The 17,068-nt window shown below is 38.5% G+C and overlaps 2 protein-coding genes across 3 annotated transcripts in view; both read left to right on the forward strand.

Moving 5' to 3' along the window:
• The window catches only part of LOC146463861 (small ribosomal subunit protein bS16m-like), a 167,910-nt gene extending 160,484 nt beyond the window's left edge, over positions 1–7,426 (forward strand). The window contains exon 5 of the transcript XR_014856776.1: positions 7,406–7,426. The gene's annotated coding sequence lies outside the window, so the exon portion shown is untranslated. The remainder of the gene's footprint in view (positions 1–7,405) is intronic.
• LOC146463872 (putative helicase MOV-10) overlaps positions 1–11,195 on the forward strand; it is a 26,113-nt gene extending 14,918 nt beyond the window's left edge. For both annotated transcript variants that reach the window (XM_085083900.1, XM_085083899.1), the window contains 12 exons: positions 1–141; positions 499–678; positions 1,537–1,681; positions 2,172–2,333; positions 2,996–3,108; positions 3,570–3,775; positions 5,140–5,326; positions 5,861–6,092; positions 7,147–7,329; positions 7,541–7,629; positions 9,396–9,511; positions 9,927–11,195. The exon at positions 1–141 is cut by the window's left edge and continues 2 nt beyond it. In XM_085083900.1, the coding sequence (XP_084940026.1) occupies positions 1–141; positions 499–678; positions 1,537–1,681; positions 2,172–2,333; positions 2,996–3,108; positions 3,570–3,775; positions 5,140–5,326; positions 5,861–6,092; positions 7,147–7,329; positions 7,541–7,629; positions 9,396–9,511; positions 9,927–9,997 (1,825 nt within the window). In that variant the 3' untranslated portion in view covers positions 9,998–11,195. The remainder of the gene's footprint in view (positions 142–498; positions 679–1,536; positions 1,682–2,171; positions 2,334–2,995; positions 3,109–3,569; positions 3,776–5,139; positions 5,327–5,860; positions 6,093–7,146; positions 7,330–7,540; positions 7,630–9,395; positions 9,512–9,926) is intronic.
• Positions 11,196–17,068: the final 5,873 nt, after the last annotated feature.

The following is a 17,068-nucleotide window of genomic DNA, read 5'->3' on the forward strand; positions in this document are numbered from 1 at the left end:
ACCAGGCCTAACGGAGAGCCGTCCATCAGTATTGAGGGGTGACAGAATTTACGCTTATGAGGAAGGAGTGCGTCAGCGTCGGTACGAAGGAATTGTCCATAAAGTTGAACTGCTGAATGTGAAACTGGGATTTAACAGAAAGTGAGTAATATATAGCGGCTGGTCAGATGGTTGAATATGTGTCCCATAAAACAAAAAAGTAGCCCTTTCGTATACACCTGGTAGCACAAGTTCTCCCAAAGCCAAAAAGATAAACTTTGAGCCCTGCTTGATTTTTTGCGACCATTTTTCAATACCTGGATTTAACTGTTACCCACTGTTACTTACATCCTACTTCTTGGACCCTTTAAAACAATGGGTACCTTTCATCCACACATTTTAAAGTTGAAATGGCACCCCCTCGTTTACTGTAGTGGAATGTCCAGGAGAGGTTCTGCTTTGTCTTGTTAACTTTCCTTGACATAAAAAAAACCCTCTCCTCTTGTATTTTCTATACAGCATGCCATTCATAAAGGGGAAGAAGTTCAACATACAGTTTACATTTAATCGGCTTTCAGTGCAGATGGAACACCGTGCGTGTGAGAGCATTGCATCGGTTAATAGACCGGAAATGCGCCATGTTCTTTTCCCCCAAACACAGAGTCTTCCTCGTAGACAAGAGATAGGCAAGCAAATCAAGTAAGTTTAATGATTCAGTTGAGATCCGCCGGAGTAAGTAAATAAGTTCAATTCCTTTAAACAAAACTTCCATCAGCCCATGTGAATGTGAATTGGAAGTTCACAGTGATTGTGGCCTAGTTTTCTCTTCATTGATTAATTAGGCACGGCGTGACCACGAAAAAAAGCAACGAACGGTACACCTCAAGAGAAATAGAACGAAAGTTAGACCGAATAAGTGCATTTAGACTAATATTTAGGCAATAAATGCAAGGAAACGGTGGTTTGTTTCAGTAATATTTCGATATAATTCTATATCATCGTCAGACTGAGCCGGTAATGGTTTCTGGTACACCTCAAATAGGCCTCTTTCGAAATATTTCTATTGAGCTTCACAATGAGGCTTAGAGGACAAAAGCATAGATGTTGATTCATTTCTGTTGTTTGTGCTCTCTAGGTTTCTAGGTTATCACACTGTAAAGCGCCGTGAGCTCAGAATATGAGCGCTATAGCTTAGAAATAAAGTTGATTATGAATATATGAAACATATATTTTGAACTGCGGATGAAAGATCATATAGAAGAAATATCCTCGCAGTTACTACGCAACTTAAGCAGTTGCGAAAAGAGAGCCGGCCATATTGTGAGTTCGTAATGTACCTGTGGAGGATGAATAAATAATGTTGATATATGAAACATATAATTAGAACTGCGGATGAAAGATCAAATAGAAGAAAGATTTGAGAAATAAAGTCATGATTATGATTATGATTATGATTATTATAGAACCCTGTTTTAGGACTCGACAAGATCCCCAGGAACGAAATATCAATGAAATAGTCAGACCCTCTTGCTAATCCACAGTTTACTGATTTTTCAGAACCTATTACAATCGCGATCTCAACAGCGAACAACAGCAAGCAGTGCAGAAGATCGTGTCAGGATCATCTCGTCCTGCCCCTTATCTTGTGTTTGGTCCCCCCGGCACTGGAAAAACTGTTACTCTGGTGGAGGCGATCAAACAGGTCAGTGGGACTTCCCTCCCTTTTCGGTTTTATTGAGTGACTCCTTTAAATTAAAGTGAAAATTATCGCCTTTCGTCGTCATATCATCGCTCATTGTCTGACTAGATCTTTTGAGATCCAGCTTGCATGAACGGAATCATCACCATGACTTCAAGTTCCTCTAAAATGCCCCTTAAACTAGTACATTTTTTTCACGAATCCCACTGATTTCATTTAAATGGGCATCGCTTAATTCCCACGGAATCAACGACTAATTTCTTATTTCGGCCGCGTTACAATGCTCCCAGGTCAATAGCGTTGCTCAACTTTCCACTAAGTAGACCACACACAACCCACGATACCTTGATACGCTCTGGCGAAGGCGCGCAGCTCGAATCTCATTTTACCTTTTCAGTCGATAAAGCCTAGCAAACAAAAAGACAAACCAGACACATAGTTATGTTCCAGGAAACGGGCGTTGAAAATTTCGATTACTCTTTATAATGCGCAGGTACACAACCTGATTGACTCCAGTGTCATCCTTGCCTGTGCGCCTGAAAACAGTGCCGCTGACCTGTTGGCCGATCGACTGCTGAATCACATTGATAAAAGCAAGCTATTCAGAATGTATGCTGCATCAAGACCCTGGGCACTTGTGCCACAATCCCTTAAGGTAATGCTCAAACGCTTGGACTCAGGAACCGAATGTAATAGATTCGTATGAAGAGCAACAGTTTGGTTGAGTTTTAGACTTTACGGTCTTGTCACTTTCTGCAGGAAATTTTTCAATGAGTGTTTGAGAAAATGAGAAATTTTTATCGTATAGAATCATGGACCCCTTCATTGAAGCAATTGATCGGTAGAACCAATTTTCCTACAATTTGGCGAAAAGTAAAAGTCCTTTTCCACCTGTAATTCTAGCGAATTTAATTCGGTTTTGTTCAGTCCAAGCCTTTTCCCGCTGAAGTAGCTGATTGTCAAACAATTGTTTCTCCGGCATGAACCTAGTGTGATGGCCTTAGCTAGCTCTCACGCGCCTCCTGTAGCTCAGTGGTAGATCATCTGAACTAGTAATCGGAAGGTCTTAGGTTCGACTCCTGATAGGAGCACTCGGATTTCCTTTTTCCGAGTATGCCTGTGACACTTTAAATATAATACATCATTCTCAGTTGTCACACAACCAAAAGTAATGATATCACAAGTGGTACGCCTTGCGTATCCCCAAAGTGTAAAACCTTAATAGAGCGGGCCCAAAACCATGCCCTCTCAAGCAGTGTAATAGTCTCAGAACAACTGTAATCTGCAGACTAAACTATCTCAGCTCTTTTTTAACAGGATGCCCGAGTGGTCAATTTTGATTCCGTGGTACATGAAGTATTTTATCCTTCAAAAGAGGACTTGATGAACAACTACCGCATAATCGTCACCACTTTGGTCACTGCTGGAAGGTGAAACATAATGAGATTTATAATTATGTACACTATTAATAATGTCTTCTCCAAGCGCGCGCCGAACGCCACGTCTGATCAGCCTTTTTTCGTGCATGAGATACTGATTTCAACACAATTTTTTCGCCGGAGCCGGCCGAGTGCTGCTCTGGTCTGGAAAGTGGAGCACCTAGTTTGTAAGACGAAATGCACAGACATTTTAATAAAGTTATTACATTAAAAACAAACAAATCAACAAAAAACAACAAAGACAACATTTCTCTCCATGGGCCACACATATGGCCATTATAACTTCTATTTAGGTGTCAGTATAGGGAAGGGCTCAGTTATACGTAACACAATATTTATAGGTGAAATTCTCCAGGTGAAATCAATCAGCAAAATTGGCACAATGTTGTCTAAAATTGTGTACACAGATAACCGCAGAATGTATAAGTATACGCACAATCCTTTATTCTCAGGTTGGTGTCTGCAAGTTTTCCTCGCGATCATTTCACGCACATATTCATTGACGAAGCCGGCCATGCGACCGAGCCTGAATGTATCATCCCTGTAGCGGACCTTCTGGACCCTAACAACCCCAGGGGCGGTCAGCTGGTGCTCGCAGGAGACCCTAAGCAATTGGGACCAGTACTCAGGTCAAAAACTGTGCAGGAATTTGGTCTCCGTGAGTTTTCTCAAAACAAAATACTGAAGTGAAAAATCCCTAAAATATAATACATGAGCCTTTGAAGACAGGATCTGTCCAGTTGAACAGTTTGCAGTTAACAAAAAAGCCAAAATGAATTATCAAGTGCTTTCTATGATAGCGACACAGTACTATTAGAACTGTTTTCTTTTCAGTTCCTCGCTGTTTTGTTTTTCATCTGAGTAAGGAAATGATTGGATGTATGAAAAATTTAAAACTTTTAATTAGTATTTTAGGTGCCCTTAGTCAACTAATTTAATTTTAGATTTAGGAAATCTTTTAATGATTAGATGTCCACAATTAGTAGAGTGGACTTCTCCCCTCAGCTACACAACACCGACCTGTTTAGAAATTCATTCACTCATTCATTCATTCATTCATTCATTCATTCATTCATTCATTCATTCATTCATTCATTCATTCATTCATTCATTCATTCATTCATCATTCATTCACTCATTCATTCATTCATTCATTCATTCATTCATTCATTCATTCATTCATTCATTCATTCATTCATTCATTCATTCATTCATTCATCATTCATTCATTCATTCATTCATCATTCATTCATTCATTCATTCATTCATTCATTCATTCATTCATTCATTCATTCATCCATCCATCCATCCATCCATCCATCCATCCATTCATTCATTCATTCATTCATTCATTCATTCATTCATCCATCCATCCATCCATCCATCCATCCATCCATCCATCCATCCATCCATTCATTCATTCATTCATTCATTCATTCATTCATTCATTCATCCATCCATCCATCCATCCATCCATCCATCCATCCATCCATCCATCCATCCATCCATTCATTCATTCATTCATTCATTCATTCATTCATTCATTCATTCATCCATCCATCCATCCATCCATCCATCCATCCATCCATCCATCCATCCATCCATCCATCCATCCATCCATCCATCCATTCATTCATTCATTCATTCATTCATTCATTCATTCATTCATTCATTCATTCAAATGTAACCTCAGTTGCTTTTTTTCACTCCTCTCTGATCAGTTTTTGAGTGTGAACTAGGGGCGACCAGCACTGTTTATGGCTGAGAGAAGCTGCAGGTTATCTGTGTCGAGTGAGAATAGAGCGCGGGAAAGGTGCAGGTCTACTGTAAACCAGACATTTGCTTTTAGCTCCTCTCTTAGAAATTTCATTTACAATTAGTGAATGCTGTGACACGCGATTATCAGGCTCTACTTTCGTTTGCTTGGCTGAAACAATCCCCGGCGGGAAACTAAGAGAACCGCAGGTTAATATCGTTCTCGACCTACTCCAGCTAAATGTCTGCTTTATTTTCGTTTAATAGAAAAGTCACTCCTGGAACGCTTGATGAATTCTTGTGACACATATTTACGGGATCCCGGCGAGGGAAGATACAATTCGGATCTGTTGACGAAACTCGTGAATAACTATCGCTCACACAGGGCCATTATCGAAATTCCCAAACAACTGTTTTACGACAACGAGTTGAATGAATGTGCTGGAGATTTCAGGTGAGATGGTTTACAAACTGAACACCTTCATGATGTTGCTGGATCATTATAAATAAAGCTTCAGTATACAGCGTTTTGTAATCAGGGAGAGCACAGGTATTTCAAGGCGCCGTTATACTAGACATTCTTAGTGGCAATTCGTTGCGACGCACGTTGGAAGAAACGTTCAGCTTAGTTTTGCAACGCAACAAAATTGCAAGACAAGTTGCAAGAAAAATTGTCTAAAAATGCATAGGCCTCACATACATTAATTATCATTAAAGTACACCTATATTTTTGGGAGGCGAGTGGTCGAGTGGCTAGCTGACTTTACATTGATGGTTCTCTCTCACTGAGCCGAGTCCGTGTTGGTTTCTACCACCATGTTCAGTCTTTCCTTTGACAACGAACTTAATTCACATTCCCTGGTGTATACCGGTGAGCGGGTGACAAGAGCCTTGAAGGACACTTTATGGCTACTGGCCAGTGAATTACGCCAGGAATTGCAGACAGTAACGGATAATTCATGATTCATTTGTTTACTGTTCACTACAGGAACGTGATGCTTGGCTGGGAGGAACTGCCAAACGAGTGTTTTCCGATCATCTTCCACCCTGTTTATGGCAAAGACGAAAGAGAGGAGAACAGCCCTTCATTCTTTAATGTACCTGAGGTAGAGACAATTGAACGCTACCTAAAGAAACTGTTAGACGACAGTGTGCGAAGCAAAGGATTAAAACACTTGCAACCCAAGATGATTGGAGTGATTTCTCCTTACAAGAGACAAGTAAGTCAGCAGCGAGGCTAAACAAAATGTATCATGATTTCCAGATTCTACTTCTTTACTTTCGGCCACCGTGATCTCCAGTTATTGTTTTAACTCTTTTTCTCTTGTACTTAAGGACGGCGCCCACTAATAAAGAAGTATATTTGTGTGCTTTATGACTATGCGGGCAAAGCGAATCTTAGCAAGGGCTTTTGGAATCCAAAAGAAAATTGGGGGTAACCACGCATTGTTTGGAGATAATTTAAGCAACAATTATTCTAAAAAAAAGCCGGTAAAATACTAAGTAATGTATGACGTTTTTCTTCCAAATTGAAGCTTTTTATCTCTGAAAAATGCATGGTTACTCCAAATTTTTTTTTACCAAGAGCGCTTGCTAAATTCTGCTCTCTCCGCGCAAACATATCCCTGCTTGTAGGCACCACCCATACGAAACCCGAGTATCTCAAGATGTGCAGAACGTATGCGCAGTAACAAAAGTAGGCACCGTCCTTAATGTACACTCCATTTAATGGAGGATACAGGTTTGTCAGCCATTGGTTGTTACGAATTTTTGAGTAGGATTTTTTAAAATTATTATTTGCAATGCTTCGCGTAGGCTAATACGTCGAGAATAGCGTGTAAGACTTGGTGTATATGGCCCAGTTTTGCTTTGTCTTAAGTTAAGGAATCCATCTGGCAATACGGGAGGTGTTCTCCACTAACTAGCTGTCATGCAGTTTTGGACATTACAGTATCCCAGCGCCCCTAGTCACAATTAGCTTGTAATAATAAAGGTTGGTACACACAAGGAGACAGGGTACTAGTAGTGTTACAGGAGAAGACTTACGTTAAGGGGCCAAATTTTAGATTAGGCTTTGACATGAATAGGTGGTTCTCTCGATGACATAAGTACCAAGGACTAGTCACTACAACAAATTTCTGGCATCTGTCCTCTCGTGTGTGCAGTCCTTAATGAAATTGAGGAGCAAAGACACGCTGGAAGCAGACGGCTTGATTAGTATTTTAACTTTTCAAACCATTTGGACAGTATAACGGTGCCTTATTTCTCTGTCAGGTTCAAAAGATTCAGAAGATGATTGAAAAGAGGCGCTTTGGTGCCGGGATCAAAGTCGGGAGTGTGGAGGAGTTTCAGGGTCAAGAAAGACGAGTGATTATCCTGTCTACTGTTCGAAGTACTAACAGAGAGTATCTAGACATGGACAGAGATTTCCATCTTGGATTTTTAGATAACCCTAAGGTAGGCAGACGCTCTTCCGAAAAAGTAAGATGAGAATTTTAGAATCCGATAGTTTCCAAAAGGTCTCACTGAACAGCCTACCCCTTTGAAGGCCAAGCATTCTAACGCTTTACATCGACTGGCCTGTCTAACGGGTGTGCAAATCATGCAACATTGTCCTTGCCAAGCTATCACTATGTTGATTGTTACTCATTGAACTTTTAATTTTCAGAGATTCAATGTAGCTATTACCCGTGCCCAAGCTCTACTGATTGTAATAGGGAACCCAGACATGCTTTGCATGGACCAAAACTGGCTAAGGTTAGTAGCAACAACACTTTTGCCTAGCAAACGTTGCTTCAGTTATGCTCACCTGTCAGCAGTCTTTTGCTAAGCTACATTGTACCGTTGACTAGATTTTCCGTTTGGGTGGTCGTATAAAACTCGAGGTTGGCTTTGGCACCCGAAAGAATCTTTCGCAAAACCCAGCCCAGCGAGATCAGGCCGCTCGCAGAATAAACAGCGCCAGTTTGATTGGCTTTTGAAGCCTAATGACGTGGCCGAGTTTGAGTTGATACTCAGCTAATAAGAAATTTCATATCGAACATTGTCTTGCCAATCTTCCGGGTTAACTTTAAATAGGTAACCTTGTTGGATTGTCCGAAGCCGTTTGCTTTAATTTTCTTTCTTATTTTGTTTGTTTTTCGTTTGTTTTATTTGTGATTATAAGTTGTTGTTACCGATACAATTTGATCAACTTAAGGTGGAGGAGCCAATACGCTGAACCGTGAACAATTATTATTATTATTATTATTATTATTATTATTATTATTATTATTATTATTATTATTATTATTATTATTATTATTATTATTATTATTAAGCGGGTGTCCTTTGATTTTCTGTGAATTGTTTTTTTTAGAATTGGAACTTTTAACTTGTAAATAGTTTGGAATATGTTGATTAAGATGTTGTTTTTTTATTATTTTTATTATTATTATGACATTTGTATTTTCTTTAAAAAAGTTTTGTGCTTGAAAATTAGTCTCGAAATCGGAATGAATTGTAAATAGGTTTTAATAGTTCTTTTCTTAACTTTTAACTTGTAAATAACAATTTCAGCTGCTTGGTGTATGTTAATAAAGATTTATTAGTTTATTATTATTATTATTATTATTATTATTATTATTATTATTATTATTATTATTATTATTAATAGGGAGGAGGGACTAACCAAGCCCCTGACGCACGCCTTGACGTCCACTGTAGGGGTTTCTGGGAGAGACAGAGAGCTGCATTTTTCGATATAAGGGTGTGTCATCCCAATGCGGACTCGTATAGAGATCTTAGCCCCAAGCAAATTTACAGGATTCATGAAAATGAAAAGAAGCGAAAATACAACACTCGCATCACAGAAATAGAGCAAGGCACATTCACCCCACTGGTGTTTACAACGACGGGAGGGATGGCTGACGAATGCCTCAGATACCACTCAAGATTAGCCGAGCTATTATCTGCAAAAAAGCAAGGGAGCTACGCAACAACAATTTCGTGGGTCAGGGCGAAAGTGTCCTTTGCAATTTTGCGGAGCGCGCTCCTATGCCTAAGAGGATCGAGAACCCCGAGAAGGAGAAACTTAGACGTTAAGGAGAGGGATCTCGAAATAAAGAACGGCCAAGCTGGACTTTCCTAGACTTCTATAGAAACTTTATTATGGGTTGATTGATAGGTTTCTGAATTTTCACTCATTTTAGTTTATGATTGGAAACCCTGGGACTGGGCATTTATTTAGAATATTCTTGTTATGAGGGTATACGTATTTTTGTTACATCAATGGAAATTCTGAACCAAACCCATATAAATTAGCTTTTATAGACAACATGTTGATATTTTACAATTTTACGACAGCAAACTGTGAAATCACTCAGGTTTTAATGGAATCAAATTGTATCTACTAGATTTTATTCTTGTATTATTATTATTATTATTATTATTATTATTATTAATATTATTAATTCTTTAGTGGACATCAGTGTTTGTGCAGATTGTTTCTCGACATCTCATACATTTGCTATGATAATTACTAGGTTTTTAGAGTACTGCAACAAGAACAATGGTTCCATGGCAATAGAAAGAAAGGATGAGGTTGAAAACATCGTAGACATTCTAAGAAGACTCGACCTGTGCCCAGCTGCATCATCAGGTATATCAGAATAGACCTCCCCGGAAATAATTAAAGTTTATTGGTTAAAGCCTGCCGCTGAAGGTAGGTTGGTAATAAAATGTACACTGATGGTTTAGCACACTGTGTCTCATTGATTACACTGAATAAGCTCCAGAAGCACTTGCCACAGTAAACTGCTACAATATCAGCAGGTTATGTCTTGTTGTTAGCGATAAATTGTCATTCTTCTCAGGTGCCGGCGCTCCAAATATGAATTCTCAAAATAACGAGATTTTCTCACTGTCACTGTTTTTCTGGGCAAAATCATTAATTATCACTTCGTTGTTCACTGGTGCATATTAGAAGATAAGTGCGGAAGCGACGAGGTTTCCTGACAACTATCTTGTTTCTTAACTATCTCTAGTTAAATATTCCTTTGCCCATTTTGTTTCAGAAATTCCTGAAGAGTCAGAAATTAGCCAGCGTCAGCTTCAAGAGCACCCGGAGTGGACTAGGCACGAGTGAAGGTGCTCTGGTCAGGCCGGTAACCGTATGCCGCAGGACGAGGTTGCAATAAGGATTGGCTAACATCCATCTTCTACTTTGAAACAAGAATTAGGGAGAAACTGGATAAATGTCTCGTTACCAATATCGTATGGTTAAGTCCAGGCTTAAGTGATCATAGAATTCTATTCTATTTTAGTATAAATCTACTAGTGTTCTATCACGAATGCCGTTCCCTGATTGGCTACGCTACTCGCTATCTATTTAACAATTAGATTATGAGCTCGAGATTTCTATCGCGTGATAGTTGATGAGGGCGAAGCCCGAATCAACTATCACGCATAGAAATCGAGAGCGAATAATCTAATTGTTTTAGTATAAATCTACTAGTCGTTCAAAACTAAACAAGTAAATTATCTATTTCCTCATCGCAGACACTTCGAAAACGCGAAGAAGCGGGCGCCATTTTGTTGAAAATCGCTACTCACTATCTATCACAGATTAGTATAAATCTACTAGTGTTCTATCACGAATGCCGTTCTCTGATTGGCTACGCTACTCGCTATCTATTCTGTGATAGATAGTGAGTAGCGATTTTCAACAAAATGGCGCCCGCTTCTTTGCGTTTTCGAAGTGTCTGCGATGAGGAAATAGATAATTTACTTGTTTAGTTTTGAACGACTAGTAGATTTATACTAAAACAATTAGATTATTCGCTCTCGATTTCTATGCGTGATAGTTGATTCGGGCTTCGCCCTCATCAACTATCACGCGATAGAAATCTCGAGCTCATAATCTAATTGTTAATTAGAACATCAAAGGGATTTGATTTCTGATCGACTACAATCAAGCTCTTCAAGTAAATGCCCCAAAATTTTACAACCCTAATAACTAACATGAAAGAAGACGCATCCGACGATCAAAGCCGTCGAACGCAAAACAAAAGAACTGATTTCGCTTGGTATTGATTAAGAGAGATCGACTGTGGTACTTTTTAAACTAGTACTTTGGAATATGTATCGACGTATATTCTCATTTTTTTATTATCAGTCAAATTGTTGCAAAATAAAAATTCGATCTAGTCGCAATTCAGTTATTTAAACTTTCAAATGAGTCTACTCTAACATTTCAATTGCAATCATGTATAATGAAATGAGGACTTGGTTTACATGAATTAATAAGCAAAAATTAAAAAAAAAAACAAGTTCATTTTTGACTGCATTTACAATTAAGTACCACGTTATACAAATGAAACGGTTGTCAATGACTTATCCAAACATTAAAAGGTCTATTTATTTGTAATCAAAGAGGTGAAAAATGCTGTTTATTTAAACACATTAATTAACTTTTACACTTATCCATAAATTATAATATAATTTTTCCCTGTTCAGTTTGTAGGAATAAAGTTTTTTTGAAAAAAAATTTGGTTCCTCTGGAAGTAAGTCCATTTTTCGCAGGAATGTAGATTGTGCATAATTTCTGGACTTTCCAGACTTCAGAATAGAGATGAAGCGTCGTCTCGAGTTGTCGTGTAACTTTATTAAGTGTTCTTAGAATGTTGGTATCCGGTAACGAAATAAACTTTGCCTCTTCGAAAGCGAAAGGAATTAGTTTTGAGCTGGCATTTTGCTGAAGAAAACTGCAGAAGTTATTTACGACTAAATCCGAATTTCTGAGGCGATTAAGGCCTTCGGAACAAATTTCCACCGAAACGAACCGTTGGCAACCTCGTTCCCATGGCTTTTCCCTTGGAACGAGGCTGGAACCGTTGGGCGCCCCTGTAGCTCTTCCTTTTTTTTGTTTTGTTTTCGGCACGGCAGTTAAACGTCGGGTGTTTACGCTTCGGCAATCCCACGGAAATTTTGTTTAAGTTTTATAATACAGACAAACATTCCCGGAAGTATGTCAACTTTTGACCCCGTTCTGAATCCTAGACTGGCTTTAATTTGCTCCCTGGAAGGAGACTGTTTATTAAAGATCGTTTTTAAAGGAGAAAAAATTACAATGGAAGTATAAAAAGAATTCAAGAATGCAAAATTAGCTATTCCTTTCTCTTCTTCTTTTTCGAAACTAAAATATTTAGTTGAGTATGCATTTTGTGTTTCTGTTCTACAGACGTTCCTAGACTTCCATGAATCAACAATCAAATTTGAACCGGAGAAACTGTTGAAAATATTGTAAATTATGCTGCTGGAATCTTGTTGTTATAAAATGCCAGAAATGTAAGAATGAAGATAAAAATATCATCGGCTCCTGAAAGATATGGATAAAGATAGTTGCTGGTTGCGTATTTTCTGTTTCATTCCACCACAGATGTTCTACAGTCAGCTTCCACTATAGACCCATTCGGCTAACGCAATGTTGTACCCAATTCAGATCCCCCAGGGTTAAGATTCTTTGTTTATTGCATTTGCATTGTAATGTAGCATTCACATTTAAATGATATGGAAATACTTTGAACAAAACATTTTATGCCCAATTCAAAGGATTTGAATTGGGTACAACATTGCGTTAGCCGAATGGGTCTATTTCCCGGAATTAGAACGCGAAATCGTTGATCTGAACTGAACAGTCACATAAAAAATTGAAACGGCAATCATTGAAATCGTTGAAATTACATGCTTTTATCATATAGCAGCTGATGAAACTTTGTTATAGGATGCCACAAAAATATAACAATAAAGAGTAAAATATGAGGATAATGTCACGCTAAGCTTGACACAGCCAGAGAGTCTACTCTTCCTCGAAGATTCTTTTGTGTGACCTGATCGATCAGCCATCGCTTTCAAGTTTTTGGTCGAAGTTCCTTGATAACATTTATAGCCTTCGCAATTTCCTCGATATTCATCTGAGCTAGAAGATCCACAGCATCAGAGATCATTTCTTCTTTATTAATCAACCCCTGTAGCTCCTGCTTTACGGCTTGCTTCTTTTCGTCATCAAACCAATCTTTGAAGAGAAAATCTGCACTTTGAAAATTCTCTGCGTCGAGCTGCTTCCACGTTCGAATTCCCGTGAACGCAATCAAGAATGATCTTACGGGTACGGTCCGCAGCTTCTTCGCATCCTCCTCCCAGCACACAACTCGAAGGTAACTTCCGCATTTGTAGCCATAGCCGTAGTGAAATACGCCTCGTTTGTCCAAGAAACAAACCAAAGTTTTGGACTCGATGTCATCTTGGTTTGCTAGCATCACTCCATGCCCAATATCTTGAACACTTTTCGCAAGGACATGCAATAAATTCAGGCAATCCATGCCTTTAAGCACCGAGATTTATCAGCTAGAAGAGACGTTTCTTACATTTGGAAAGGCGGTTTGCTTTCGATTTAAAAAAGACTGGGCCCTACTGAATATTATCGCACCCAGTCCTTTGCCGTGAGGCTTCAAGAAAGAAAAACTATTCCAGGATATTGCAGCTTATCTCCAGCCAAAACATCATGATTTAAAAGGAAAGATCAGGAATATTAATGAAAAAAAAATAAAATAAAATAATAATAATAATAATAATAAAAATAATAATAATAATAATAATAATAATAATTTAAAGGGAGAATCTCTTTATTTACATATTTCAAGAAAATTGCTTATTTACAAGATAAGAGTATAAAAAAGAACTATTAAAACCTATTTACAATTGTGAAACGCATTACTAAGTAAAACTGAGTTTTTTCTTTGAAATGATACCGAAAAGCAAGCGTAAATCGGTTATTTGCAATAATAATAATAATAATAATAATAATAATAATAATAATAATAATAATAATGACTTGACTTAGTTCCTTATCTCCTCTGGGAGAATAGGGCCGTTGACTTGTTTTCTCCATCCCACCCTGTCTCTCGCAGCGCGATGACAGCCTCTCCCCAAGTGTCAAAACCCATCTTCTGCCTCCCTCCTTCCACAGTCCTTCTCCAGGTCTCTTTCGGCCGCCCTCTTTTCCTCTTCCCCTCCGGTGTCCAAGCTAGGGCAATGCGCGGGTTCTGATCGCTGCTCATGCGCAGGACATTCCCTATCCACCGCCACCTTCGTCTCCTAATCTGCTCACTGATGGAGCAGGTTTTTGCTCGCCGTCTAACCTCTTCATTTGTCACCTTCATTGGCCAATAGATCTTAAGTTGTCTACTTAAGCACTTGTGTAGGAATGCGTCCAGCTTTCTTTCGTCCCTCTTTGTCATTCTCCATGTTTCACATCCGTAGAGTAACACTGCTACGACATTGGATTTGAATATTCTGATCTTAGTACTAGTGTTTTTGCTCAGTTGTCCACTTCTCCAGATCTTAGTTAGTTTGTTAAATGCTCCTGTAGCTTTCCCTAGACGGTGCTTGATATCGTCCTCAGCCCCTCCATGCTTCCTGCCCATCTATAACAACTGTGTTGTTGCTGTTGGCGTTGATTCTCATCAGTTTGGTTTTCTTGGTGTTAATCTTTAAGCCTGTTCCTTTACCATTACTACTGAGATGGTTAATCTTCGACTGAATCTGCGTGAATGTACTTGAGATGAGAGCAAAGTCATCTGCAAAATCTAAGTCCTCCAACATAGTTGTCAACCTCCACCTAATACCTGTCCTTGTGCATTCGACTGATCTTCTCATCACCCAATCAATCACCAAGAGGAACAGGAACCCTGACATGTTGCAACCCTGTTTGACGCCTGACTTTACTTCGAACCAATCTGATCTTCCAGCACCATCTACCACAGCACATGTGCAGTTAGTATACATGACTTGCACCATTTTCACGATCTTAGTTGGTATTCCATAGCACCTCATGATCTTCCAGAGAGTGTCTCTGTGTATGCTATCGAAGGCCTTCTCGTAGTCCACAAAAACAAAGGTAGAGGCTGGTGTTCCATTCGGCTACCTGTTCAATTATATTTCGCAATATGAAGATCTGCTCAGTCGTGCTCCTTCCTTTTCTAAAGCCAGCTTGCTCTCTTCTCAACTCAGCATCCGTTCCAGCAACAATCCTCTTGATCAAGACTCTTCCCAACACCTTGGCGACAATAGACATGAGGGTGATACCTCTCCAGTTTCCACAACTCGTCAAGTCCCCTTTCTTGGGCAGTTTGATGATAAGCCCCCTGGACCAGTCCTCTGGAATACTTTCTTCCTCCCATATTTTGTTGAATAGGCTCATACAGGACACTAACTGTGGTGTCGATGTCAACCCTCAGAAGGTCTGCCGTGATACTATCAATACCTGGCGCCTTTCCACTTTTCATGTCCCTCAATGCACTCCTAATCTCCTCCCTTGTTATTTCTCCTGTATTGATGCTGTTATTCACTGCGTCTGCCTCTTCCATCTCAATAACAACTTCGGGAACTGGCCGGCTTAAGACTTCCATGAAGTGCTCTTTCCATCTTGCTTTAGCCTCGTCTTCTTTAGTCAATAACTTTCCTTCCTTGCTCTTCACCATTCCTACCTTTCTTGGTCCTTCGTTGCATAATCTCTTGGTTGCTTTATATACTCCCTTTATTTGGCCCTGACTCGCAGCCTCCTCTGCTTCTCGTGCTACACCGTTAATCCAGTCTCTCTTATCTTTCCTGAGGCTTCCTTTCACCTCCTTGTCCTTTTCTCTGTAGTCATGTGCCATGTTACAACGGAAGCGAGTATATGTTTTTACTGGAGATGAGCACTTTCTAGCTAAAATCGGCAAATTGTCATCAATTATCATTTGATGTTTTTCACAGATAGCAACTATGAAGGAAACATAAAAGGAACTATTTCTCAGGTTTAAATCAGACTTTATAGCTGTTTCAAAAGTTTTGCTTCTGTTCATACGAAAATGTTAATGTATGTTTAAATTAACTAATATGCGGCTGCGTTTTCATACCGAGGCAGCTGGCAGCTAAAAAATTTGCCTCATGAGGACATAACAAAGTTTTCAAAACTCATAAAAATTGAGTTCCCGGAAATTTAAAATGGATCCCGATGTCGATCCACAAGATTTCTGCTAAATGCAGATGAGACATGCAGACTAAAAGGTCATGTTCGTGCACTGTGATTGGCGGATGTCGGTGGGTTTCTGTATTTTTTGTGGTCTACCGGTTGTCGCTGTACTTGTGATTGACTGCCGTAAAACATGCAAATCTTTAGCTGGGAGTCCGTATGTTATTGAAAGGTGCAGTAACAAACGAATTAAAAAGAAAGTATATTTTCGAATAAGGACCCAGAAGACCAACAAATAAATTATTATTATTATTATTATTATTATTATTATTATTATTATTATTATTATTATTATGATGATGATGATATATGCAGGCAGAGTGATGGAGGTGGAGAAAGGCACCTTCACGCCACTTGTTTTTACTACCACAGGTGGATTGGCCGAGGAATGTAAGAGATACCACAATAGACTAGCTGAACTACTCACCATTAAGAAGGGAGAGGACTACGCCAGCACCATGTCTTGGCTAAGAGAAAAAGTATCCTTTGCTATCCTCCGCTCGTCTCTCCTCTGCCTTAGAGGCTCCAGAGGAAGAAGAAAAAATGTACTCCATCAGGACACAGACATAAGAATTGAGAATGTGACCGCTAGAATTTCTTAGATTTTTTCTCTTCTTTATTTTCGTAATTTTAGTTGTTGTTTTTTTCTTCCAATGACCGAATATTATCCGCGTATATTTTTAATAAGAATTGTTTTTCCTTAAGGACCTTATTTTTACTTCGAAATATTTTTTAGCCAGAATATGATCATATGATTTTTTATTACAAATAAGAATAGCATCGTAACTTTATGACATTTATTTTTTTCTTTATAAAAAATTGTGCTTGAAAGTAGTCTCTTTTTTAATCGAAATGAATTGTAAATAGGTTTTAATAGTTCTTTTTTCCACTTTTACTTGTAAATAGCAATTTGCTTGGAATATGTTAATAAAGAGATTATTATTATTTATTTAAATTATTATTATTATTTATTTAAATTATTATTATTATTATTATTATTATTATTATTATTATTATTACTATTATTATTATTATTATTATTATTATTATTATCATCATCATTATGCAGACAAATGCAAGTATTAAATGTAGTAGATCACGTTAGGTCTATTTCACATTGAAAGAACTGTGAATGCATAGCCG

This window comes from Pavona decussata, unplaced genomic scaffold, assembly GCF_977016875.1.
Source record: "Pavona decussata unplaced genomic scaffold, jaPavDecu1.1 SCAFFOLD_174, whole genome shotgun sequence".
NCBI lineage: Eukaryota > Metazoa > Cnidaria > Anthozoa > Scleractinia > Agariciidae > Pavona > Pavona decussata.